Source organism: Emydura macquarii, unplaced genomic scaffold (genome assembly GCF_026122565.2).
Source record: "Emydura macquarii macquarii isolate MOO-44397 ecotype Brisbane River unplaced genomic scaffold, CSIRO-AGI_Emac_v2 contig_968, whole genome shotgun sequence".
In the NCBI taxonomy this organism is placed as follows: domain Eukaryota; kingdom Metazoa; phylum Chordata; order Testudines; family Chelidae; genus Emydura; species Emydura macquarii.
In genome coordinates, this window is record NW_027131105.1 from 1,373,583 (window position 1) to 1,398,970 (window position 25,388).

At 41.0% G+C, this 25,388-nt stretch overlaps 1 protein-coding gene across 5 annotated transcripts in view; it reads right to left on the reverse strand.

The window, feature by feature from the left end:
- The window catches only part of RAF1 (Raf-1 proto-oncogene, serine/threonine kinase), a 93,801-nt gene that overhangs the window by 19,865 nt on the left and 48,548 nt on the right, over window positions 1-25,388 (reverse strand). For 4 of the 5 annotated variants that reach the window (XM_067543766.1, XM_067543764.1, XM_067543763.1 and 1 more), the window contains 9 exons: window positions 24,994-25,147; window positions 23,516-23,575; window positions 21,283-21,310; window positions 21,063-21,190; window positions 18,637-18,754; window positions 15,568-15,652; window positions 13,928-14,104; window positions 12,118-12,164; window positions 10,286-10,404 (listed from right to left, as the gene is read on the reverse strand). In XM_067543766.1, the coding sequence (XP_067399867.1) occupies window positions 10,286-10,404; window positions 12,118-12,164; window positions 13,928-14,104; window positions 15,568-15,652; window positions 18,637-18,754; window positions 21,063-21,190; window positions 21,283-21,310; window positions 23,516-23,575; window positions 24,994-25,147 (916 nt within the window). The remainder of the gene's footprint in view (window positions 1-10,285; window positions 10,405-12,117; window positions 12,165-13,927; window positions 14,105-15,567; window positions 15,653-18,636; window positions 18,755-21,062; window positions 21,191-21,282; window positions 21,311-23,515; window positions 23,576-24,993; window positions 25,148-25,388) is intronic. The other variant, XM_067543765.1, reaches the window with a different exon arrangement.

A 25,388-nucleotide genomic window follows, 5' to 3' on the forward strand; every position in this document is an offset into this window, starting at 1 on the left:
TTCTTGGCTGAGAATTTGCTAGAATATAACTACTGGTTCAGAAGCAAAATAATCAGAATAGATATTTGAATTGAACTTAAGTCCTATAGGAAAGTTTAGAAAATTTACTCTGCTGGTGTTCTGTAAAGTCTAAGCCAAATTGAAAGGGAAATTTCAAACAACAGACCTTGGAGTTGCCAGTGTTAGAAATTCAGTCTTACGTCTTTCCTTCATAAAATGAAATCTAGCAAAAGAAATCTTATCGGAATAACTTGTCAAATATGTCAAAAATCAAACTAAGAGTTCCAAAGAGCACTAAATACAAATATTGTAGCGACCCTTTAATACAGTGGTTCCCAACCTTTTTTCTGCCATGGCACACCTTGATACCTTTAATTATTTTGAGGCCCATCCCCATATAGTCTCCAAATGAACTCATGATTATTCATGAGCCAATCCAGAACTCTTCAAGTAGTTTTTCAAAAAATTCCATGGCACCCCTGCTCAGGCCTGATGGCACACCGGTTGGGAAATGCTGCTTTAATAATAAATGTCATTATTAGATAAAAAGGAATTTGAAAAATATACAAAAAAAGTTTTTTACATTTTGAAACATTTCAAAAGAGTATTTCACTTTCCCCATTTATATTCGCCTCTTTTTAAAAAAAAAAGAAAAAAAAACAAACAAACAAAAAAAAAACCTTCATTCAGTTTTGACAATGAAAAAAAATTGGTCAGCATCATTTTCTAGATTATGTTCTATGACAATGTTGCAATATTCACAATGCACAAGAACAGTTTAAACTCAATCAAAAACTATTTATTGACTTTTAATTAACACATTTTAACAGTCCTGCATTTTAGTACTAGACAACTACTTGCAAGTGTTACTTTAAACGTAAGCTCTTGGTGTTGACATGGGCTGGAAGTCTTCATTGTTACTCCATATTTGTGTTTTGAGGAAAAAAACAGGAAATGTTTATTAAGAATACAAGGATGCTTGGCTAAGATTTGTTTATGAAAGATAAGTACACAAATAATCTAAAACATAATAGCAAACGGGAATTGTACCAAAAATTCAATGCTTTATAAAAGCTTTCCTCCCCCCTTTTCTTTTGTGTAATATATTTATTTCCTAAAACTAATTTAAACTTATCAATTTAAAAAACTGAAATGTTTATGAGAAAACAGATATCAGGTGGAAGACAGATGCTAAAGAAAACTGCATTTAATCCCTGCTCTTTAATTATTAAAGTTAAAACTCTTAAGTGCCAAAATTTGCCAATCTTAAGTGTTCAGCCATATTCTATTGGTTTTCTATAGTGCCCATCATTGTAGTACCTTATTCTTTGGGGCTCTTTAGTCAAGTTCTTGATGCTATGAACATACGTATTTAGCATTAAAATTAATACAGGGCATGACAAATGTAGGACTTGAATCAAAGACAAGACAGATAATACATATGTATTTAACACAAGGAGTTTAAGTGTCAAAACATTATAGTATAGTAAGAGTTCGGTTTTGGAAAGGAACATTGAAATATAGCAAACCATGAAGTATTGGACCATAATCTCAGAGAAGGCAAAACTGTACTATCTTGAAGTCCTGATGTGACTGCAAATCCTCATTCAAAATTAAGTCATACCACGTGCACTTTCCAATGCCAGAGCAATAACTGTCTCATACAAATTATTTGTATTTTATTTGTAAATTTGATATGCAATACAGCAGTTCACATATTAAAAGCTATTTAAAGGAAGGGGGAACTCTCCATCTTCACAATCTTGCTGTTTTGATTGACTGAAAAACACAAGACAGGATATACCAAGAGCATACAAAAGCCTAACCTGTATAGGTTTAATAAAAAATCCAGGGCACACGTCTTCTATGTTTAAGGAAGTGTAAAAGAGAATGTTACTCACCCTGTACAGTAACAGGTTCTTTGAGATGATTGTCCCTGTGGGTGCTCCACTTCAGGTGTTCATGCACCCCTGTGCCTGTAATCGGAGATTTGCAGCAGCAGTGCCTGGTTCGGCCACACATGCGCTGTTCCTATCTTGTGCCGCCTCAGGCGGTTACATAGTGCTGTACGAACAACCTCCCCTCCCCCCTTGGTTCTCTCTCTACCACAGAGTACATATCATGAAAACTCCAAAGTAGAGGGGAGGCAGGAGGGCAGTGGAGCACCCACAGGGACAACTATCTCAAAGAAAACAGGGTTACTTACCAGTAACTGTTGTTCTTCGAGATGTGTTGCTCATATCCATTCCAGTATAGGTTAGTGCACGTCACTGTGCACTGGTTCCCAGAACTTTTTTCCCCTTAGCAGAACCCTGTAGGGTCGGCTTAGGCACCCCTTGGAGTACTGCGCTCAGGCCGCGGTATATGAGGCACCGCCGACTCTACAGGCCCTCAGTCCCTTCTTTCTGCCGACTCCGACAGCGGGGACGGAGGGTGGGTGTGGAATGGATATGAGCAACACATCTCGAAGAACAAGTTACTGGTAATTAACCCTGTTTTCTACTTCGAGTGATTGCTCATATCCATTCCAATATAGGTGATTAAAAAGCAAAAACTTGGAGGTGGGTAGGAGTTATCGGTGAGCTGCTCTCATCAGCACAGCTCTGCCGAATCCCGGTCCTCTCTCGCCTGCTGGATGATGGTGTAGTGGGACGTGAAGGTGTGCACCAACGACCAGGTGGCAGCTTTGCAGATGTCCTGCAGGGGCACCGTCTCCAGGAAGGCCGCAGACGAGGCCTGGGTTCTGGTTGAGTGTGCTGAAACAGCCCCTGGAAGCGGTACATTCACCTGCTCGTAGCAGCACTTAATGCAGGAGGTGATCCACGCGGAGATGCGCTGGGTGGAGACAGGTGAGCCTTTCATCCGGTCCGCCACTGCAACCAAGAGTTGCGTTGACTTCCGGAAGGGCTTTGTCCTGTCGTAGTATGCTAGGGCCCGTCTGACATCCAGCAAGTGCCATCTCCGCTCCTCCTCCAACCCATGCGGTTTTGGAAAGAACACAGGGAGGAAGATATCTTGGTGATAGTGGAACTGGGAGACCACCTTAGGCAGGAAGGCTGGATGGGGTCTCAACCGCACCTTATCTTTGTAAAACACCGTGTAGGGGGGCTCCGAGGTCAATCCTCTAATCTCAGAAACCCTTCTAGTCGAGGTAATGGTCACCAGAAAGGCTACCTTCCAAGACAGGACGAGCAGCTGGCATGTAGCCATGGGCTCAAAGGGGAGCCCCGTTAGCCTGGAAAGGACCAGGTTTAGATCCCAGGGAGGCACCGGGTCACGGACCTGCAGGTAAAGCCTCTTCATCCCCTTGAGGAACCTGACTGACATGAGGTGGGAGAACAGAGATCTCCCCTTTAGCAGCTGGTGGAAAGCTGAGATAGCCTCCCTGAAAGTCCACCTGGCGGCTAACACTAAACCCTGGAGTTTCAGATGGAGAAGATATTCCAGGATCGCCTGGATAGGCGAGCAGCTCGGCGGGATGCCCCAGGACTCCGCCCAGCAGGTAAACCGTCTCCACTTGGTCCGGTACACGACCTGTGTGGAAGGTTGCCTGCTGCCCAGCAGAATTTGTTGGACCTGCGCCGAGCAGGCTCTCTCCCCCTCCATCAGCCACAGAGCCTCCAGGCCGTCAGGTGGAGGGAGTCCAGGTCTGGGTGGAGCAGCCGACCTTGGTCCTGGGACAGCAGGTCATGACACCTCAGGAGCTCCACTGGCAGGGCGATCGACAGGTCCAGCAGGATACTGTACCAGTGCTGTCTCGGCCAGGCTGAGACAATGAGTATCATGTCCGCTCTTTCCCTCTTGATTTTCAAGAGGACCTTGGACAGGAGCGGAATGGGGGGAAACGCGTACATGAGGGTCCCCTTCCAATCTATGAGGAATGCATCGGAGATGGAGCCCAGCTCGCAACCCCGGAGCGAACAGAACCTCGGCCACTTCTTGTTCCAGGACTACACAAACAGGTCCAGTTGTGGAACACCCCACTTGTGGAAAATAAAAGTCACCACTTCTGGGTGCAGGGACCAGTCGTGGCGGGGTAGAAACAACCTGCTGAGACGGTCCGCCTCATCGTTCCTGACCCCCGGGAGGTGAGAGGCAGATAAATGAAAGTCGTGCCTCACTGCAAAGTCCCACAGTCGAATGGCCTCCTGGCAGAGAGCCGAGGAGCACACTCCCTCCTGCCTGTTCACGTAAAACACGGCCGTTGTATTGTTCGTCAGGACCTGAACCATCCTGCCCCTCAGGAATCTGAGGAACACCCTGCAGGCCAACCTGACTGCCCTGAGCTCTCTTACATTGATATGAAGGCTCTTCTCCTCCTCCAACCACAGCCCCTGGGTGCTCAGGTCAGCACTGATGTGGGCTCCCCACCCTACGTCTGAAGTGTCTGAGATCAGGGTGACTGATGGGGCCAGATCCCTGAAAGGAACTCCTTTCAACACCTCCCTGGCAGTCCTCCACCAGTTCACTGAGGATAGGACCCCTGGGGTATCCTGACCACCCTGTTCAAGGGGTGTCTGATCGGTGCATACACCGAGGCTAACCATGCCTGGAGCGGCCTGAATTTGAGGCGAGCCAGCCTCACCACATATGTGCAGGCCGCCATGTGCCCTAACAGCTGCAGGCAGTGCCTGGCTGTTGTCATGGGGCACCTGAGTAGCTGGGCGATAATCGCAGTGATAGCCACGAACCAAGGCTGCGGGAGGAAGGCTCTGGCCTGGAGAGCGTCCAGGGTGGCCCCAATGAACTCTATGCGTTGCACCAGGATAAGAGTGGACTTATGCTTGTTTATGAGCAGCCCCAGTTTGGTACATGTCGCACAGGTGAGGGATACGCTGTTCTGAATGTGGGACCTGGACCTGCCCCAGATCAGCTTGTTGTCCAGGTACGGGAAAATCTGCACCCCTCTGCAGCACAAGTGGGCCACCACTACCGCCATACTCTTGGTAAACACCCTGGGGGTGGACGAGAGGCCAAAGGGCAGGGCCGAGAATTGGTAATGGCAGCCAGCTACCATAAACCTGAGGAAGTGCCTGTGGCTGGGAAGGATGGAAATATGAAAGTACGCATCCTTCAAATCAAGGGCGGCATACCAATCTCCTGGATCCAGAGCAGGGATAATGGAGGCTAGGGAGACCATGCGAAACCTGAGACACCTGATAAACTTGGTCAGTCGGCGGAGATCTAATATGGGTCTCAGGCCCCCTTTTGCTTTGGGGATGAGAAAGTACCTGGAGTAGAATCCCCTCCCTATTTCTTGCGGAGGAACCACTTCCACCGCCCCCAGGAGAAGGAGGGTATTCACCTCCTGCAAAAGGAGTTGCTCGTGAGAGGGGTCCCTGAAGGGGGGGGAGAGAGGAGAGAGTTTGGAGGAAAAGCCGTGAATTGAAAAGCATATCCCCGGAGAACTACGCCGAGGACCCAACGGTCTGAGGTGATATTCTGCCACTCATCATAGAAGGGTCTCAGCCTGTCTGAGAATGGAAGGGGCGGATCCAGGAGAGAGAGAGTGGAGCCACCCTCAGGCGCACCATCAAAATTGCTTCTTATGGTTGGTGCCCTTAGAGGGTCTTTGTTGGGAGACTGCAGACGAGTTGGAACAGTTATGTCGCCCGAGCCCCCTGCTCCTTTCTCGGCCCCTACCGGGCTGAAAGGGTCTAGGCAATGGCCTAGGCTGTGGCTGTGTCTGGCGTTGGGGCTGCGGCCAAGACTTACACCTCGAGGCCTGGGGAGTGTAGAGTCCCAAGGAACGGAGCGTGGCTCGCAAATCCTTAAGATGGCTTTGCTAGCGGTGTCTGCTGCATCACAGTTTGCAGCGCCGCCCCTGCCACCGTGATGCCCTCTTCAAGGACCATGGCAAAGTCCGTCGCAACCTCTCTGCAAATCGCCGCATGGAGTCCCAGAGATTAAGGTTGTAACGTCCGAAGAGGGCTTGGTGATTCGCAATGCAGAACTGCAATGCCCCGGTGGAGTACACCTTCCTCCCAAATAAATCTAGTTTTTTATTGTCTTTATTTTTGGGAGTGGTGCCGTGGCCACCTTGCCTGTCCCTCTGGTTTGCCGCATCCACCACCAGGGTCCCCAGGGACAGGTGGGTAACCAAAAACTCAAATCCCTCTGCCGGGACATAGTATTTTTTCTCGGCGCCCTTGGATGTGGCGGCAACCAAGGCAGGGGTTTGCCACAGGGCCTTGGCCAGCTTAAGGACCCTGTCATGTACGGGTAGGACCACCCTTGATGGTCCCGCTGACCCAACAACACCGAAGAGGGGGTCCTCCTCCTCTGATAGTTCCTTAAGTTCTATATTAAGGTTAGAGGCCACCCTTTTCAGGAGCTCCTGGTGCACCTTGAAGTCTGGTAGGGGCGCCCTGTAGTCTCTAGCAGCCGCCTCATCTGGAGAGGAGGAGGATTGTTGAGGGGGCCCCGCGGAGGGTCCCTCCTCTGGATCTGATTCCTCCTCTGAGGAATGACCCTTAGTCTGTTGGCTAGGTGGGGGGGGCACCAGCTGTGCCACTGAGGATGGGACTGACACAGTTCCTTGTCCCATCTGTGCCCCCCATGGGCTCCAATAAGGCCACTGCCAGGGACCTTGCAGCCACCCCGGTGCCGGCATCAGTACCGGCTGCGTAGTGTCTTGAAGGCAGTGGGTATCCTTATCTTTCCAGGACCCAGAGCTGCTGGACCGGTGCCGACGATCCCTTCTCCGGATTTTATTGCGTTTAGTCGGGGACCAGCCTCTAGATGACCAGTGCCAGTACCGCTGCGAGCGGTGCCGACAGGAGGACGCACACCCCGACAAGCTGGATGCCGTCGCCCTCCGCCTCAGCACCGAGGACTTCCGGCACCGTTTGCCCTTCGGGGACCAGGAAAAGTGCCGTCCATGGCATCTCGGTGCCGAGCCCAACGCTGAAGACCGAGATCTGCGACAGGTTGAAGTGACCGGGTCTTTCGGTGCTGGGCTCCGTGCCGGAGATCGAGTCCGGTACCACGCGGGCGAAGGGTTCGGTGCCGGGGTGCAGGAGAGCTGCGACCACTGCGCGAGGCGGTCTTGGAACGGTGCCGCCTCGAGCGCGATGCCTCCAGTGCTATGCTCCAGTGCCATGCTCTACCCTCTCTGGCTGTCTGCAGGGAGACTTCGCCCCTGACGGGGGTCTCGACCATCCACCAGGGGCACTTAGTGCGGGTTTACCCCGGGACACCAGCCCTCTCTCCCTCGGCCGAGGGGACAAGATGGAGGCGTGGGCATGGCCATTAAGGCCCGTGCCGCGTGGAAAGCCTCCGGTGTCGACGGACCTTGCAGGGGCGCTCCCCCACCTGCAGGAGTCAGGGGAGGCTCTCTGCATGGAGATGCAGGCTCCGGAGCAAGCTCAACAGGCTGTGGCTGGTGCACCTTCGTGCTCCATGCCCTGGCACAGTTTCTTCTTCGGCACCGGGGATGCTCGGTGCCGAGGTGGAACACAGCGGTTTGGAGGCTGGTCGGAGCACCGCCTCCATCAGAATAGCCTTCAGCTGAATATCCCGCTCCTTCTGAGTCCTCAGCTTGAAGACTTTACAGATCTTGCATTTGTCCCTCCGATGCTGCTCCCCCAGACACTTGAGGCAGCGATCGTGAGGGTCACTCACTGGAAGGGGCTTGCTGCAAGCGGCGCAAGACTTAAAACCAGGTGAGCCGGGCATGGCCCGGCCTTAAGCCCTTAAGGGCTTCTATTCTAATGCTAACTAACTTAACTCACTACTTAACACTATACTTAACACTTAACTAATCAAACCACGATAACAAAGTTCAGTAAGGGAAATGCTACTTGCGAGAGGCAAGAGACGTTCCAGCAACCGTCACGGGCGGAAAGAAGGAACTAAGGGCCCGTAGGGTCGGCGGTGCCTCATATACCGTTGCATGAGTGCGGTACTCCAGGGGGCACCTAAGCCGACCCTACGGGGTCTGCTAAGGGGAAAAAAGTTCCAGGAACCAGTGCATGGTGGCGTGCACTCACCCTATATTGGAATGGACATGAGCAATCACTCGAAGTAGAAGGATAGACAGGAAGCCTTAATTTCTGTTCTTCACTTGTAAGTTTCAAACTTAATATTTCTTTAACATCTTTGTCTTTATTTCATTAGAACTGGCATTTAATGGTAGAGAAAGACTTCACAAGGTTTTGTTACTCTTGTTTATATAAAAGAAAAAACCCAATACTTACTATTCTATATCCTAGTTCTACAGACAGGAATCTTAACTGAAGTCTGAGATTCTTATACAGTGTTAATTATACTTTCTTCTGTCAATACATGCTACAAGAGTCCTCATATATCAGCTATTGACACAAGGTTAGTTTTGGTCTCTAGTGCTAACAAGAATTGGAATGATCTTTTCTTTTAAAAAGATGCATTTATTGGTTTCAGTTTGTTAGAAAGCAGTGTATACAAGTAGCAAACATTGGAAAAAATAAGAAAATGACTAGAGCCATGAATCAGAATTAAGTGAACTGACTGATACAACCTAACATAGGAGCTGTGTAAATAGGTAATTTCATATTTGAGACAGAATATTTAAAGTGATTCACTTTACTATTGTTTCTAATTCTCTCTTGCCATTAGTCAAGATGTATACATTAATAAGCACTCATGCTTCCACAGTTCACTGATTCACCAATGAAACCACCATGTATGGGTGGCAATATCATATCTTTCACACACAGCCTTACAACTTCATTGCAAGAACAAATAGGGGAAACTAAACAGATGTATTAGCAAAATGCATTTAAGTAGTAAACAGAGCGTCAAAGGAGGATACATTTGGCTATTTCCCCCATAGTGTGTAACCTTCTTTCAAAGGTACAGTAAGTTATACACGAGTTACTCCCGCCAAGAGTTTCAGATTTTTTTTTCCAATTTAATAAAAAGTCAAAACAAATATACTCCATAGATTCTGAGTTGGGAAACACAGAAATTTCATGTCCTTCATGCTAAGTCTACTATATTAAATGTATGCAGTAGGAACATACATTACAAGAATATGCAACAAGTATGCATACTAGCAACAGGGATTGCCCATGAGTAGCTTTATAAAAAAAGTATCCGTATAGTAGGACAGGATGTTTCTTGAGAGTTAACTGAAAGATCATATTGGCTGAGAAGTAAAAAACACTTATTTACTCAAAGTAATCTAGAATGATATTTTTAAGCATTGCCAACAAAATCACTGCAGGGGCTTTACAGAAACACAATAAAATACTAATCCAGCAACACTCAGGATTTTAGAAATGTTTTTAAAAATCCCATCAACCAAAGGAATAAAAATGAATAGCTTTTAATAATCAGAATATTTAATTCTTAAAATTAGAATAATTAATTTTTTTGTTCTATGGCTGAAGTTTACTGGAACCTGATGTGCCAGATGATTCGATGATATCTTTTTTTAAGTATTTATTTTGAAGCACAATACAAGCAAAATGCCAAATCGGTTCTAAAGAATTTTGACACTTTCAAACCTCCAAGCAGAGCAAATATTTTGCTATCCTGTCAAAACCATCTTTTAAAAATGACAGTTACAGGATTGACATGGCAGTATTTGCTCTATGCTGGTAAAACACTCTCAGAAATAGGCACCCAAAACAAGGAAACACACTGCACCCATGTCTCCAGGGTAAGGAGACCAAGTACCCAAAGAAATGTACATGCTTTGGAACAACAAAGTACCTTTGACTAGACCAGGGGTGGGGAACCTCCGGCCCGCGGGCCGGATCCGGCCCGTGAAAGAATTTGATCCGGCCCGCGGGCGGGCGGGAAGTGCGCGCCGCCGAAACCCTGCCGCCGTCTGCCCATTTTCGGTGGCGGGTGGAGTCCGGAGGCGGTTACTGCCCCACGGAACCCTGCGGACACTGCAAAACCGTGCCGCCGAAAAGGCGGAAACAGCGGCGGCATTTCGGCGGCGGGCACCGCCCCACACGTAACTGTGCCGCCGCCGAATCCCTGCCCGCCGCCAGGGCCACCATCAGGCCCTTGGCAACAAAAAGGTTCACCATCAGGCCCTTGGCAACAAAAAGGTTCCCCACCCCTGGACTAGACAATTAAGTAATTAACCACAACAATATATATATATAATATACATATTTGCAATTGCCCTCTGTTTTATTATGATATAATTTTTCATATTGTTGTTAAAAAAATGTTAATATTACTTTGTAAATACAGTTTGAATCACATTATTCTCCAATTGACAAAGAAGTTTGAATTTGCACAAAAATAAGACAAAATATTTTTTTAAAAATTCAAATATTTTTCTTACCATCCAGAAGATTGAACCAGAAGGCTGCTCCACCTGCTGAGATCCGCTCCATCTGGATTTTACTGTTGCCAAACCAAAATCTCCTATTTTCACTGTAAGGCCTTCATGAAGAAATATATCTAAATGGTGGTTTAGGAACTTCTGTAGAAAATGTATGTAAATCAGGTTGGATTTTCTATCAACTTTACGAAATGGTTTGTTTTTTCTCATATTGGTCAGTGGGCCGAGTTTTGCCCAGTTTCTCTATTTGCTCTGTGTCACTTCATGCACAACCTGAGTAGGTGGTAATAAAAACCATTTTCCTAGCTTTGAGATAAACATAATCCCAAATAACTCCCCTTTCATTTTATTCATTACATTATTTTATTACATCTATGCTAACATAGTTAACTCTAAGAGAAAATGTAAATGTCTAGCAGAGGGGTTGGAATAACAGTATGAGTTGGCTCATTATCATTGTTTAATGTACTAGCCTTTTACTTCTACCATAGCTAAGTTTAGATCATAACTGACAACAGTTTATGTATGTATCTGTATATGTACCTAAGTAGATGAATAAAGCACACAGTTCATCACAGAATTCAAAGTAAGTGGAAACAACATTTATCACATGAAACCAGAAACCAAATTAAACTTATCTATCTGGAGCTCACTATTGGTGTGGGGGGAGGTGTCCCAGGAGGTTTAATTTAGGAATCTCATTCAGTTGAGAGCTCTACACTTTGTAGCATGTAATAAGCCTTATACAGTAGACCCATCATTAACAGCTCTAATATGTCCTTTAGTAGTGGTACTGTTCTAGAAGGAAAAAACATTTCAAAATCTGATTTAAGAATTAACTAAGAAAACCGAACATTCTGAAAGATTCTACAGATGTGTCAGAGATAGATATTCCTTACTTTTATGATATCTAGTGAACTTGAGGGGAAAAACAGATTGAAATAAGTTAATGTTATAAAAGATAGTTGCAATTATAAATCCATCATCAACAGCAATTTTACATTTAAAATGACTACTCTTTCATCCTCACTGAAAACATGAATCCTCATTTGTTTACTGAACAACTGAAGTTAGCAGAATTTCTACAATGACCTTTAAGAAAACAGGTTTTTTCCTTCCTACATTCTGCTGAGACAAGTTTCAGTTTGTTATTTTGCCTGTTCAGTCAACATTCTGCTTGGTAGTTTCAAAGCCAGTGACTTGCCAGAAGAGACTGATATTCAGTTCGCAAGCTGAGCTCCAGGAACAGAATTTGTTTTTAAATTACCTGTACATAAGCCAAACATATCAAGAAAATAAAAGTGAAGCAAAAGGAAGCTGCAAAACCTTTATTCAGTACAAATTATTTAATTGGTATTCTGCTAGGTATGCACTAGTCAAGTTTATTAATATGAACTTACCTTTCCCAACTTTAGAATCATGAAGATTTTTGGCTCAGTTTCCACCAAAAGCACCCTCTTTTGTGTGTTTTTGGTCATCTATCCTCATATGAAAGTAATTAAAAGAAGAGTATAATATCTGTCCTAAATAATCTTTTGAAGCTGGGGATATCTTGAAAGGAGACAATTAGATTAAAATTGGCCACTTTGGGGCAACAGTTTTGCATCCCAAGATTACATATGCACACAGGTAAGAAAGAGTAAGTGTGTAAATCTATATTCCAAACATCTTTACCTGGTTGGGGGATGATTTCCTCTTGATCACCAAAGAGAACTGTTTTTAAAAAAATTGTCATTTTAACTGGAATGTTTCAACTTCATAGAAAGACCTACACAGTACTTATATTCAATCATATCCAGTTAAACAGTTAAAGGAAATTCGAGAAAGGATACTATTTGATTTCATGTCTCTGTGGATGATATTCTTTGCATGTAAATAGCTGTGAAAAGAAAAAATGTTTTAAAAAATGTTATACATATTTACACTAATTTGGCAAACCAAAATTAATATAAATAAAATAAAATAAAAGTTCAAAAAAAAGTTACAAAAAAGCTACCTGAATAAATTATAGAATTATACCACTAAGTGTTATAGGACCATAATTCAACTTGTTCTAAATTTAAAACCCAGTGCTAAAGACCTTTTGGCTTGCTAGAGAGTATTTGTTTTAATTTTACCAGTCCACAATTAAGACTAAAAAAAGAGAAAATACCCAATATTTCTATAGGTCCTTCATAAAGATATTTTTGTGCTCATGCTCCTTTTACTGTTTATCAATTTAAACTTGTCTGCTGATAAACTAAAGGTTAAACTCTATCTTCCAGCTTATTCTCTGGAGAACAAACCAAACATTGCACACATCACTAATTACAAATTTATTGAAAATTTGTGAACTGCCCCATCTCTGAAAGGCTGTGTCAGTGTTATCTTCTGTCTCAAGAAAAGAAAAAAAAAATTATCAATCTCAAGCAGCATTATCAAGATTTTTTAGACTCACTATAAACCTCCTACAACCCATGCCGACAGATCATTATAAAGGCATACTGGTACCACCGTACATATTTAAGAAACTGCAGGGATTTTCTATATTAATTATTTTAGTTTATAATTTGGTTTTAAAATTTATTCTGAGCCAAGATTTACACAAAGTATCTGCCTAGCAGAAACTGTAAATATATTTCACTGTTTTTTAAAATTAAATTAATCTGCTTAATCAACTTTAATTACATAAAGGGTTACCAGTTTAAGATGCTTTTCTATATATAAAAATGGATCTGATTTTAGATATAACACACACAGAGAGACTAGGACTGGCTGAGCAAGGACACTGGGACTGGGATGAGAAGTGTGGACTGGGTAGGCAAACAGAATGGACTGGGACAAGGAACCAACAGTGGGGCAAAGAGAGGAAAGGCACAGATTGGAGGGCATAGGACAGAAGAATCTCTGACTACTAGAAACAATTTCCTCCAAAGCCTGGAACAGAGCCCAAGATTCCTGAGTCTCACCATTTATTTATTTGGTGTCAGCAAATATCTGCAAAAGCAAGTGGCAAAACCTGTGAACCATCCTCTTTAGTGCTGGTGCACACAGAGGAGAATCTATTACTGCTATCAGTTACTCCATTAGCTCAAGTGACAGAGGTCTAAGTTATGGATCTAAAAGTTCCACCCCTGATGAGAACAGATACCAGTATTAATATAATGCCACATGATGGACTTTGTTTTTTCAGTTTGCTTTTTTAAAAACCTTGGAAATTAAATACAAGAAACTACATTAGAAGAACATTAAGTTTGCAAATCAGCACTCAAATGTTAGGAAATGCCAGAAATAAGATTTGCCATGCAATCTTGATTCAACCCTCTTGTGCATATGCATTAGGATACTGTCTTTGATTACATGATCACATAGTATTCTTCCCCAGTTTGTGTATAATATAAATATACATTTTAAAATTATATGACAAAGGATTTTTAATTGTGTTTTTAAGATGCTCTGAAACATTAAATAAGTATTTTCTGAAGTGTTATTCAGACTTTCAGTCCTCAGCCAACATTATCTTCCCTTACAATTTGTGTAACTTTTTGTGGGTTTGGTACCACTTTAATATCTCTTGTATACTAGGACAATGTTTCTTTTATGTATTAGTCTCTCCTGAAGAAGATTGACAAATCAGAATTGACAACTTCTAATCGTACTCACTCCATTCCTTGTGCTGTCTGTCGGGCAATATCAATGAGCTGGAACATTTGGAACTTGGTCTCTTGTACATGTAGGTGTTTATACAGACTGTTCCCTTCACACCACTGTGTAACAATAGCCAGATTATCTTTAGTCATGTAGCCCATGAACAGCAAAATATTAACATGACGGGTTTTCCTAATGGAAGAAGTGAAAAGGAAAAGAATAAACATTTTATTTTAAACATTTGTAAAGTTCCCTGAAATATGTATTCTTGGCTAAGGAGACATCAAAGTGTTTAGATCCAAAGTTTAACAAAATGATTTGTGAAGCATATGGATGCATGTGCATAAGATTTTATTTTTAGAAAACAACACATCACAGTTGCCTCTTAAAAACAGGGAAGTTAGCAGGCATGTTTTTAAAAAATAATTATTAACTTCAAAATGTTTCTTCTTAGTTTCAAGGACGTTATTTCACAGTCCAGGTAAAGACAGATTAATACAATATTTAAGGCTATGTCTACACTGCCGGCGGTGCCGGGTTGATTTTGAGGGTTCGACTGAGCGGCAGTGAAGACTTGTTCAATCAAACCCAGAAGTCGACTCTGTAAATCCACCCCAGCAAAAAGCGTAGCACTGCACCGACAGGAGGGCATTTCCCGTCAGTGCAGCAGAGTGGAGACGCCGCAGTAAGCAGATGTTGGGAAGTTGACGGGAGATACACAAGTTACTGTACAAAGCTCACGTATCTCCCTCGACTGCCGCCAAAATCCGCAGCCTGTGTAGACCAGGCCTAAGTATAATGTGACAGAATCAAACTTCTACAGCTTCTGTAAAGGCAAATTATCCCTCTCTTCTACGTTAAAGTACTTTGATAAAGTTAATTGAAATGGTAGGAAAAAGTCAAGCTGCAGTTTGCAGATGACATTAAATTGTTCTGGTTCACAGAAAAGACTACAGAGACTTATGAGAAAATGACAGATCTAAATGCAGCGGAGCATTGCGCAGCATGATGGAAGACAAATTTAACTTGTGGAGTGTAAAATAATTCAAGGAGGCAAAAACAGCTATTCCCATATAAACAAAATGGCTCTTAATTGCAGGATTTCTACTTCATCATTATGGATTGACCAATGATATTAGACACTGCACAGGCAGTAATTAAAGCAAAGACGTTTCCTGAGTTGACTAGAGAATGGATTTTAAAAATACAAAAAATACTATGTCATAATAATAATTTTAAAAGGCACACCATGTAAAATACTCTGTCCATTATCAATCACCTTACCTAAAAGTAATGAGATTCAAGAGTTCCAGGGAATGGCTACAAAATTATGGCAGGGTTTACATATGACAAGGGATTACAAAGGTTAATATTATTTAGCTTGGAAAGAAGAGTTCAAGGGATAATGAATGAGGCATTTAAAATTATAAAGGTCTCAAAACTGATCAGTACCTCTTCATTATCCTGCACCATGTGATAAGGGGGCACTCAAAAGTCTGTAAATTTACAGCCCACAGCAGAAATACCGTACCACTTACTGTACAGAAAATTCATTCAACCTGTGACATTCACTATTAGAAGGTCAGTAATAGTGTCAGGGTTGTTTTAGAAGATTAGTAAACATAAAATTATGCAAATCCATGTTATCAGCTCACCTTAGTACAGCCACTTCATTTCTGAAGGCCTGAAACTGTTCTGGGGTTGGATCTACAACCTTTAATATCTTCACTGCTACATCTCCTGCAAATATATTTAACATAAAAATTACCAATATCATTGTAACAGTCTTTCAGAACAGCATTATCACTTCTACACTTAAAAATTCTGGAATTTCTGCACAATACACACCTTTGGTAATTTTATACAGGGAGGTCCACAGACAAAATAGACTTTTATATTTTCACAAAATACAAATTCATTTGGTTGAGATGACATCACGTAACCCCAAATAGAAAGAAAAATGATTGATCTAACTACTAATGAGCTTTTTCATTATTAAGTGGCGAGTAACTGGATGATGGGACCACATATGTACTATTAAATAGAGGCCCCTGCACAAGATATTGAAATATGAAGGTAGAAACAGTTTAGTTTTTAATCTAGGGGGAACCAATTATTTTGTTTTTCTAAATAAGAGTTATTTTGGGGAAACTGCATCCTCAGCATATTGTTTCAAGCACTATATCCACTGTATTCGACAGCTTTCCATCAGGAACCCAAATTCTCATTTCTCTTTCTTCTTCTTCCCAGGTTTAGCAAAGAGAAATACCTCCTTTATTAAATTAATAGAATTAGATTTTTACTCCCTCAAAATTTATGTCTAGAGGACAGCAGAATAAACCATGACAAAGCCAAATTATTTTAATGCGTGAATTACGGAGTTAGTGGACAAAGGAAGTGTAATAGTGCATCAGTTCTTTAACCATCTGAAGCATCATATCACAAAACATTACTTGAAAAGATAATTCAAAATAACTTGAATGTGAGCACCTGCTTTGGATTCTGCACCTGCTACAGGAATGTAAATGAAGACCAAAGTTAAGCAACAATTAAGTTTATCTATGGGAGGACTGATGTCTAGTGTCAGCTGTTTACAATTATATTACTTAGGTAAATAAAGAGGCAGAGGATGTGGTGCTGGGAGGATGGTGACCGCAGCAACATAGCTGGCAAGAAATTGACAAGGCGCCCAGCTCCCGGCGGGGTCCCAAACTGCCCAGGCTTCTCACCCTGGCTCTCAGTGAGAAGCCCAATCCGGCCACCTGGGCTTCTCACCCCAGCTCCCAGGTGGAAGCGGCATCCATTCTCCTTGGCTCTTCAGGGACCTAGTTGTCCAGCTTTCTTGTCAAGACAAGACAGCCAACAGCCAGTATACGGGATGCAGTATCTACATAGTCATTGTGTTGCTCTAACTACACCAACATAAGCCTCATGGCTCTCATGGAGGTGGAGTTACGTCACTGTAGTAGGGCACTTACATCAGTGGGAGGAAGGCTCTAGTGTCGACACTTACATAATTAGGTCAACATGGCCTTATGTCAACCTGTGTAGTGTAGACCACCCCTCAATGACACATCCCAAATCAGAGCCAAATCAAGTAAATAAGGCTGATTTTGACTTCCCAGACAAATGTAAATAAGAACCAAACTGGATCCTACCTAGTGACTTCTGTTGTATCTCCCTTGTTTTAACTTTTACTTATATATAACTGAAGAGAAAAAACATTTTGTTACTATTTAATATGGTCAAAGATTTATTAAAAATGGGGCAAATTTTCTCAAGTAGCTAGCACAATTGTGAGACCCCCGATGAGTATACAAACAACACCATTTATTGCAATGCAGTTATTGACTGCATGTACAATTTTAGCCATCATGCATACACAACTGTATACATTTAAGGTGTGCTATTAAAAAACCAAACTTCCTAAAAATCTGGTCCATGAAGTATAACTCAGTAAAAGGCAAATGTCAGGTAAAACAAACAAACAAAACAAACAAGGATTCTTAATAAAAATTTTAATTGAAAGACATTTTAAAAACATTAACTTTTTCTCAGTTATACTCTTTGTTTCTATATTTCACTCAACTTGGACAATGAAAATTAATCAGTTTAATTATTTATAACCAACTGCTATTCAGTTTAACTGTCTAGTCCTGAAGATGATGCAACATTTGAGATAATTGAAAAGTAGCTTTAATTTAATTTTTGTTTTTAACTATGGAAACATTGCTATTGATCTTAGGCTTTTTTTAAAAAAAGCAAAAAAACAAGCCCTACATTTGAGACCTAAATTGACTTGGCAGTTACGAGTACTGTAGCTTTGCACCATATAGTAAAGCTCATGTAAACAGATAGTTTCCCGTCCATATCCAAATTCCATTGCAGAAGTCATATATGCTTGTTTCCTTTCTCTGAGATCACCAAGATGACCATGCTAATTAAAATTCAGCAGGTGAAAATTCATTTAGGTTAGTGTTTTTAGCATCAGGATATGGAATTTCTTTGCACAAACTCCATTGCTGGCAACTAAACATCCTTGTCAGGAATGAAGCTATTGTATAACATATTAGATTGAAGAAAATAATGCAAGTCTGTCTAGTGTACTGAACACAGAATAGAATTGTGAGATTTGGATTCTATTCCCAGCTCTGTCATGGACTTGCTATGTGACCATGGGAAAGTCATGACTTTACCATGCCACAGTTTCCTCAGCTACTAAATGAGAAAATTAATGTTTTGCACACATTTCTAGGGTTGCCACCTGTCCATTTTATTTATTTATTTTTTAAACGCAGACAGTCTGGTTTCTGGCTTGTGTTTGGGTGCCATTTAGGGTTTCTAGGTGCCCGGTGTTCAGGGACCTGGCTACCTTAAATGGCACCCAAACCAAAATTCTGGTTACCGCAGGGTGAGGGTCATTAACCCGCACCAACCCATGCTCAGCAAGGGCTGCTTCCTACCTGAAAGGCAGGATCCTTGAGACAATCCAGTGAGTGACAGGGGGAAGTGTGGAGAGGAGCAAATAACGAGGGCAGGGCATTGGGGGAAGACATGGAGCAGGACCTTGGGGGTCTGATTACCAGCAATTAGAAAGGTGGCAACCCTATTAGAGACCAAAAGTACAAAGTGTTATTACAGAGTTTACCTCTTTTTGGATAGCTGTCACCATTTTATAGTGTCAACATTTAAAAAATATACAAAATTAAGTGTTTAGTACTTACCATGCCATTTGCCTTTGTAAACAGTCCCAAAAGAACCCGACCCTATTCTGGTAGAGAGCATAACTTCACTTGCTTCTATTTCCCAATAATAACTTGAATCTCTCTGTCCACGAGGTCTCTGGAAAACAAATACATATTTAAGGTACAAGCATGTCAACCATTTGAACAGCTCTCCTAAGTGTTAACATGGCTAGCTGCCTGGACAATATATTTCAAGGATTGTACCTAAAAATATGCTCAACTTGATTCATATTGTCTTAAAAAGACAAACTGCAAAACTCTGGATGATCTGACTATATGCAAAGATAATTGCTAATATGTTCCCTTGTATTCTAACACATACAAGTTTGTTCCTCCATTTTCTTGCCAGGACCCATTTCAGGATTCAGTGTTTCTCTTACAACAGCTGATAACATGAACAGCTAAAATCATCCAGGTAAATGTCATCAACTGTTGCAAGGGAAAAGCAGAACTGTGATATTAGATCTTGAAAGGCAAGTAAGTAAGGATTTTTTTAAATGAATGAAATATTTAAAAACATATTCGTAACATTTAAAGACCTCAACAACTTCTTGAAATTATAAGAGCAGCTACTGATAAAAAATACTCCTGAATGAAATGTGTTTATTAAATGTATTTCAAAAGGCACCCACTGCTCATGGTAACGGACAAGATACAAGGGTGACATTTTCATAAGCCCAAGTGACTTAGGAGCACAAGTTCCATTTTAACAGGACTTATACTCTTGAATCACTTAGACACTTTGCAATAAAGAAGATAACTAGATACGTATTTTTGTCAGTAGCTTCCACTGGTTAATATTTTGATGATGTTATTTTCCAATCTGTTCCTTTTAATGTGAAATATGCAACTGGACAATTTGAAATTGTAACACATGATTTTAAAAGAAAAGATTTTTAAGGTACTGACAGTGTCTCCAGCAACTGTTAAGAAAAAGTGGCCCACTACCCAAAGACCATAACCAGCACAAGTAGAAAAGCATTCACTAGGAAGTTTGGGGAAGAGTACAAAATACATACATTTAAATATGACCATCACTGCAGTATCTGAGTACCTCACAAGCATCAATTAATCCTCAACAACACTGAGGTAGGAAAGAGGGGGAACAAGGAACAGATCACGTGACTTGTCCATGGTCATACAGGAAATCTGTGGCAGAGCCAGGAACTGAACCCAGATCTGCCAAGTCTCAGACCAGGACCCAACCACAAAATCATTCTACCTCCTAATTCAGAATAATTCAAATTGTCCTTTCACGTTAAAATAACAGCTCTATGGTGAATCACCTTTCATACCAGACTGACATCCCTTAAGTTTAAAAGGATGCTATAAAGTTATTTAATCCTCAAATTTTAGGCAGTTTAAAGTGCACAGCAGAATGGAAAATGCATTCCTAATTCCAAATGTTTTTTCCCTAAAACTGAGCATAGCAGCACTGAATTATTAACACACCAACACTATACTTGGTGTATGATTTAAAGTAGTATATTTGACCATGACCATCATGTAATAGCACAAACTAGTTTATGAGCAAGACCTACATTATTTACTAGTAATATACGTATCTTGTTTTACTCTCTTGCAGAGCCTAATAAAGAAAGGGCAAGAAAGAACCCCAAGAGCAGTGCCTGAGAATTAATTCCTAAGGATAAATCTACACTATCATATATGCTGGCATTATTTATGTCACTCAGGGGTGTGAAAAAACACCCCGAGAGATATACATAGCAGTGTACACAGCGCTATGTCGGCAGAAGAGTTTCTCTCACCAACATAGCTACTGCCATTCACTGAGATGGTTTTATTATGTCGATGGGATTGCTCTCTCCTGTCGGAATGGAGTGGTACAGCTGTGTCGCTGTAAGCTTGCTAGTGTAGACATGGCCTTAGAATTACAATGATTAGTTTGAGTTAGGAAAATGTAGGCAGGAAAACTTTGGTACAAACTGAGGCCTAAACTACTAGACAAAGATTTTAAAAGAATACTTGCATTTTGTTAAATTCAAATTTCATAAAAATTTCATTTAACCATTTATCACTGTAGTGAACAGACAAGGTCAACATCATTTTTCAATGAAAGCTGTGGCAGTGAGTTTCAAATGAAGACATAAGATTAATCTTAAAAATTTAGTATCTTAAAAAATATAGGGACCTTTAGAAAAACACAAATGATAATGCTTGACTCTGTACTGCAAACATTTTAACATGGGATGTGAAATTGAAATTACACACAGTGATTTGTTAGGGGGCTAAGTACAAGGCTGATCTCATTTCAATACAAACTACACAGAACATTCCAAATAGTTTATCACAAGTTATGTCCTTCAAATACTGGAATTTTGTCCCAAGGTCCCTCTTTTCTTCTCCTTCAGGGTAAGTCTGAAAACAAATAATACAGTACTTACAATTTTGTTTTTTTCTTGTGTATTGGATCCAGGAGCTCTCTCTCTTTGGGCTGGCACTGGGGTTTTGGGCTGAGCCCATCCAGTTGGGCTCATATTGTTGGGACTTCCAGATAAAGCTGACGGTGAAGCTTAATACACAAAAACAGGAAATTATGAACAAGAGAAAATAAATGTACAGTAAAAGAAAGAAATATAATTATTTTATGTAAAGAAACCTTACCTGACTCACTGTGATTTCGAATTGCATCCTAAAACAGGGGAGGGAAAATAAATTTTTTTAAAAAAAAAAAGATCAACACTTCAGTAAGATGTCAGACAGAGTGTGGAGGAAGGAAAGGGGTCTGGAAATCAGATATCAGAAAATGTAGGCTACCCATGAAATGATGCTAAAGAGCTTTGATTCAGGGCACCAGATTAGTGACCAGTATCTTCCAAAAGAGAATGGTTTGGCTATTTTAGAAATCATTTAAGAATCTTACTGTTATTTGCTGAAAACATCTAGGTTGCCTCTGACTCTAATCATGAGCTTGCTCAATTAACTGACAATTTTCATGGGGAAGTTAAACTATATTGCTATACGATGGCTCCTGCTGAATAAGAACCTTCTTGTCAAAGAAAGTACCGAACATGTTTTAGATTTTCCCAGCCATTGTACTGTCTTGTGAAACTGTTATGCATCCCTGAATTTCAGATAGGTACATAACTACTACTGAGGCCTATTCCCTACAATGAGTGCATTTAGAAAATCATTTTTATTTTGGCACTGCATTGAGAGAGATTCCTTAGACATATAATAGGGGATATTGCTAGAACCTGAACAAACTTTAACACCAATAGACATTTCGGAAGTATATACACCCACTGTACCATGTGAGACTGCAAAAGATTGAGATTTGTACTCTAATACCAAAGTAAATAAGCTCTCACAAGAATTACATTGCTGACCAAAATACAACTCTACAAATGAGCTAAAAATAGGTTCTTATGCTGCACCAGAGTTGGCTTTTCTACTCCCCTAACATCATGCCACACAAACTTTATGGCACTTAATTCTATAGTCATGCATAGGATCAGTTCTGGCAGAAGGATCTTTTACAATTTGTTCCTTCTACTAAATCTTATCCCAAAGTAAGTACAGGAAAGGCAAAATGGCTGAGTACTACACAAAGCAAGAACATGCACTACAGAAATGTCAAATACTAAAAAAGATTTAACAGAAGTCAATTCAAATTTTGCAACCAATCATCCACAGATGTGACATTTAGGATTTCATGCAGGGCAGAACAGCCCACAGGAACACTATATGAAGGCTTATGAATGATTCATACTAACTGTATAAGGTAAGCAACACATTTTTAAAGGTTGCTCTAATTATAATTCCTAAAGATTAATTCAGAAAGATATGCTATCATGGCTAGTATACTAAACTTTGACCTACGTCCTGTGTTTTGAATCAAAACATTCACACATTCCTACTGTGCTTCTCTGCTCTAATCCTGAGCAGATTAAAATGTACACAAATCTAACTCTTTGAAGCACTCTTACATTACTACCTGTTCAAAAACAGAGACAACCATGCAGAAAGCAGAAAACTTTTAAAAACCTGCAATCAGAAGCAGTGATGAATTTTGTACAACTACCTAGGAGTGTAATTTCAGTCAAATGAGTTGAAAAAAACTCACCTACTTTAAAGAAAGCCATTTTAAAAGAAATTATATTTTTAGATTTACATATGGAGTACTATAATTTGTCATTTACACTTAACCTTTATGTGAAGTATAAATAATGTGAGTTGGGTCACTTGCCAGGACTGGCATCTCCCTGCCACTGTGCGGGCTTTGGGTACTGGGGCACCTCCGTTCCTCCCATTCACTAACTGTACACATAATAGCCTAGTCGCCTTTGGGCTGCAATAATTATGGTTGCTGGACTGTGTGTGTGGGTGCTAGGTGGTGCTGGCCTATGACATAGATGATCTGATGGTACCTTCTGGCCTCAAACTCTATGACTCCATGAGCACAATATTTATTTAATCTTGGTTTCTACTTGGCTATATCACGTTGGTGTGGCCATGCTATAATTCACCAAAACAATTCCTAAAGAAAAGGCCAGGCAGTATTTCAAAGGACATGTTTGAGATAAGATTTTATTTTAGACATAGTGGGGCCAATGCATCTTTAGTGTAAACCTACTAAAGTGAATGGGTTTATTCAAAGGATGAATTTCACTCTGTAGAATTATCAACTTAACCCATGACTGAAACTATGCTGCCTAGGTATCGCCTCCAACAACTGTATTCAAATATTAGAACTGCTACCAAAACAAACATGCCATACCAACATCTTTATTAAATAACTTTAGATTAATAATTTAATTTAGACATTACTATGGTTTACAGCCTTACAAATCCTGTTAATTGCAAGAAAGCAAAAGGCATGAAGAAAAATACCTACTCTTCCCCTCAAACAAAATCTTCTGCACCAGGAACTGGGAGAAGCATTCAGGTTGTTGTTCTAGTACAAAGCAATGAGAAATAAAGAAAAGAACAGAGGAAGTAGTAAAAAAAAAAGTTTTCAGTTGCTAAGCTGAATGAATAAAAGAATAGAAACTATCAGGAACTTGAAGAAAGAAAAAGCAGCTTTATTCATTAGCTCTGTGGCAGGTTACATTTTTCTTTCTATTAAGTGTAGTTTTAAACTACAGTGAGAATATTAATGTCCATTTTTTTTTAAACTACTTTATTAAAAGCTAGTCCTTTTAATTAAACACTGTCTGAAACACCTTCCAGAGATTATGTAAAAAGCTATTTGTTTCTGGAAGACTTTTTGCATAATCTCTGGAAGGTGTTTCACACAGTATTTAATGAAAAAGACTAGACTTTGAAGGATACAGTATATGAAACGCAAAGATGACAGTATCTTCAAAGCCGTGTGTACTATGTAATTATTAGGTGAATAAATTATACAGCCATCTATATTCCCTATTTGTAAAACTGCTCTGTGAATAATTTACGTGCCATAATACAGTCAGCAATGGAACTTGGTGAAGAGGGAATGAGACAGTGGCCAACGTAAAAGGAAAGGTACTTCCTCTATAAAGCTCACCTTGAACACAGCCTCTGCTCCAAAGAGCACTTAGGAGCTCTGCTATTCAGAGTGTCTTCCACTGACATAGTGCCAGTGTAGACAAGCGCTTAGGTTGCTGTGACTTGAATCACTCATGGGGTGCCTTTTTCACACCCCTCAGTGACTAAGTTAAACCGACTTACATGGTAATGTAGACCTGCCCTGAGTTTTAACATTAATAGCACCTTAACTAGAGCGCATGTTCCAGGCTTGACTCTGCACTGCCAGTCTATGAAAAGAATAGAAGTTTGGAGGAGGAGGGAGCATCTCAGCTGTGCTGAGTCTTACCACATAATTCCAGAGTCCTTAATACTAAATATAGGTCTAATGGGCTAAACAGCACAAGAGGCATTGCCTTTAATATTCATTCTTTGTAAATGGCATGCAGATATGCACCACCTACAGACTGATTTATCAATTTGCATGTGGATTTATGTTCTTTAAATGGCAAAGAACACATTCCAAAGGACCAACAATAAGCAGTTGTGCAGCACAATTGGTCTTGCTCTTTGTCAGTAAGAGGGATCTGTTAAATTTCTTAACATTAGATCCCACCAATTCTTTGTAAAGCAGCACAAAATCTGTTAAAAACCTTTAGCAAAGGGAGACAGGCTGCAAGCATGAAAGATAAGATGCTTATGTCTCTAGACTAGACAGACGTTGGTCACCCTGGGCTTTCACCATTTGCCATACTAAGGGAAGATGTTAAGCAGAAAGGAGCAACATGAAAAAATAAAAAAAACCTGGTTAAATAACCAGTAATAGCTTTAGATGAGTTCTACACAATTTCTTATTCAGCATATTACCTCAATTATCCTGCTGTCTACAGGCATGGTAGTGCTGACCATATGGACATTTGGGGTGGACGTAGATCTCTGTCTTTGGGAAAGGGAGCCCTCAGAGGAAGGATTTGATGTGTTGAATGTGAAGGCATGAGGTGTAGAATATCTGTGCTGGGAACTAACATGGGGAAAGGGAGAAAGTAAGTCACAGTTCATTTTTCTTTCTATACTAGTTGTATATTACTGTATAGTACATCCTGCCTAAAAACAAAACACACAGAATCCCTAACAGAAGGATTAGTACTATTTGCTGACTAAACTATTTAGCCAGTTGGATCTTGCCCAATTTAATTTAGGAACTAAATCAAAGGATTTTCAGCAAGATTTTAATAGCTGGCAATACCTACCTAGCCCATTCA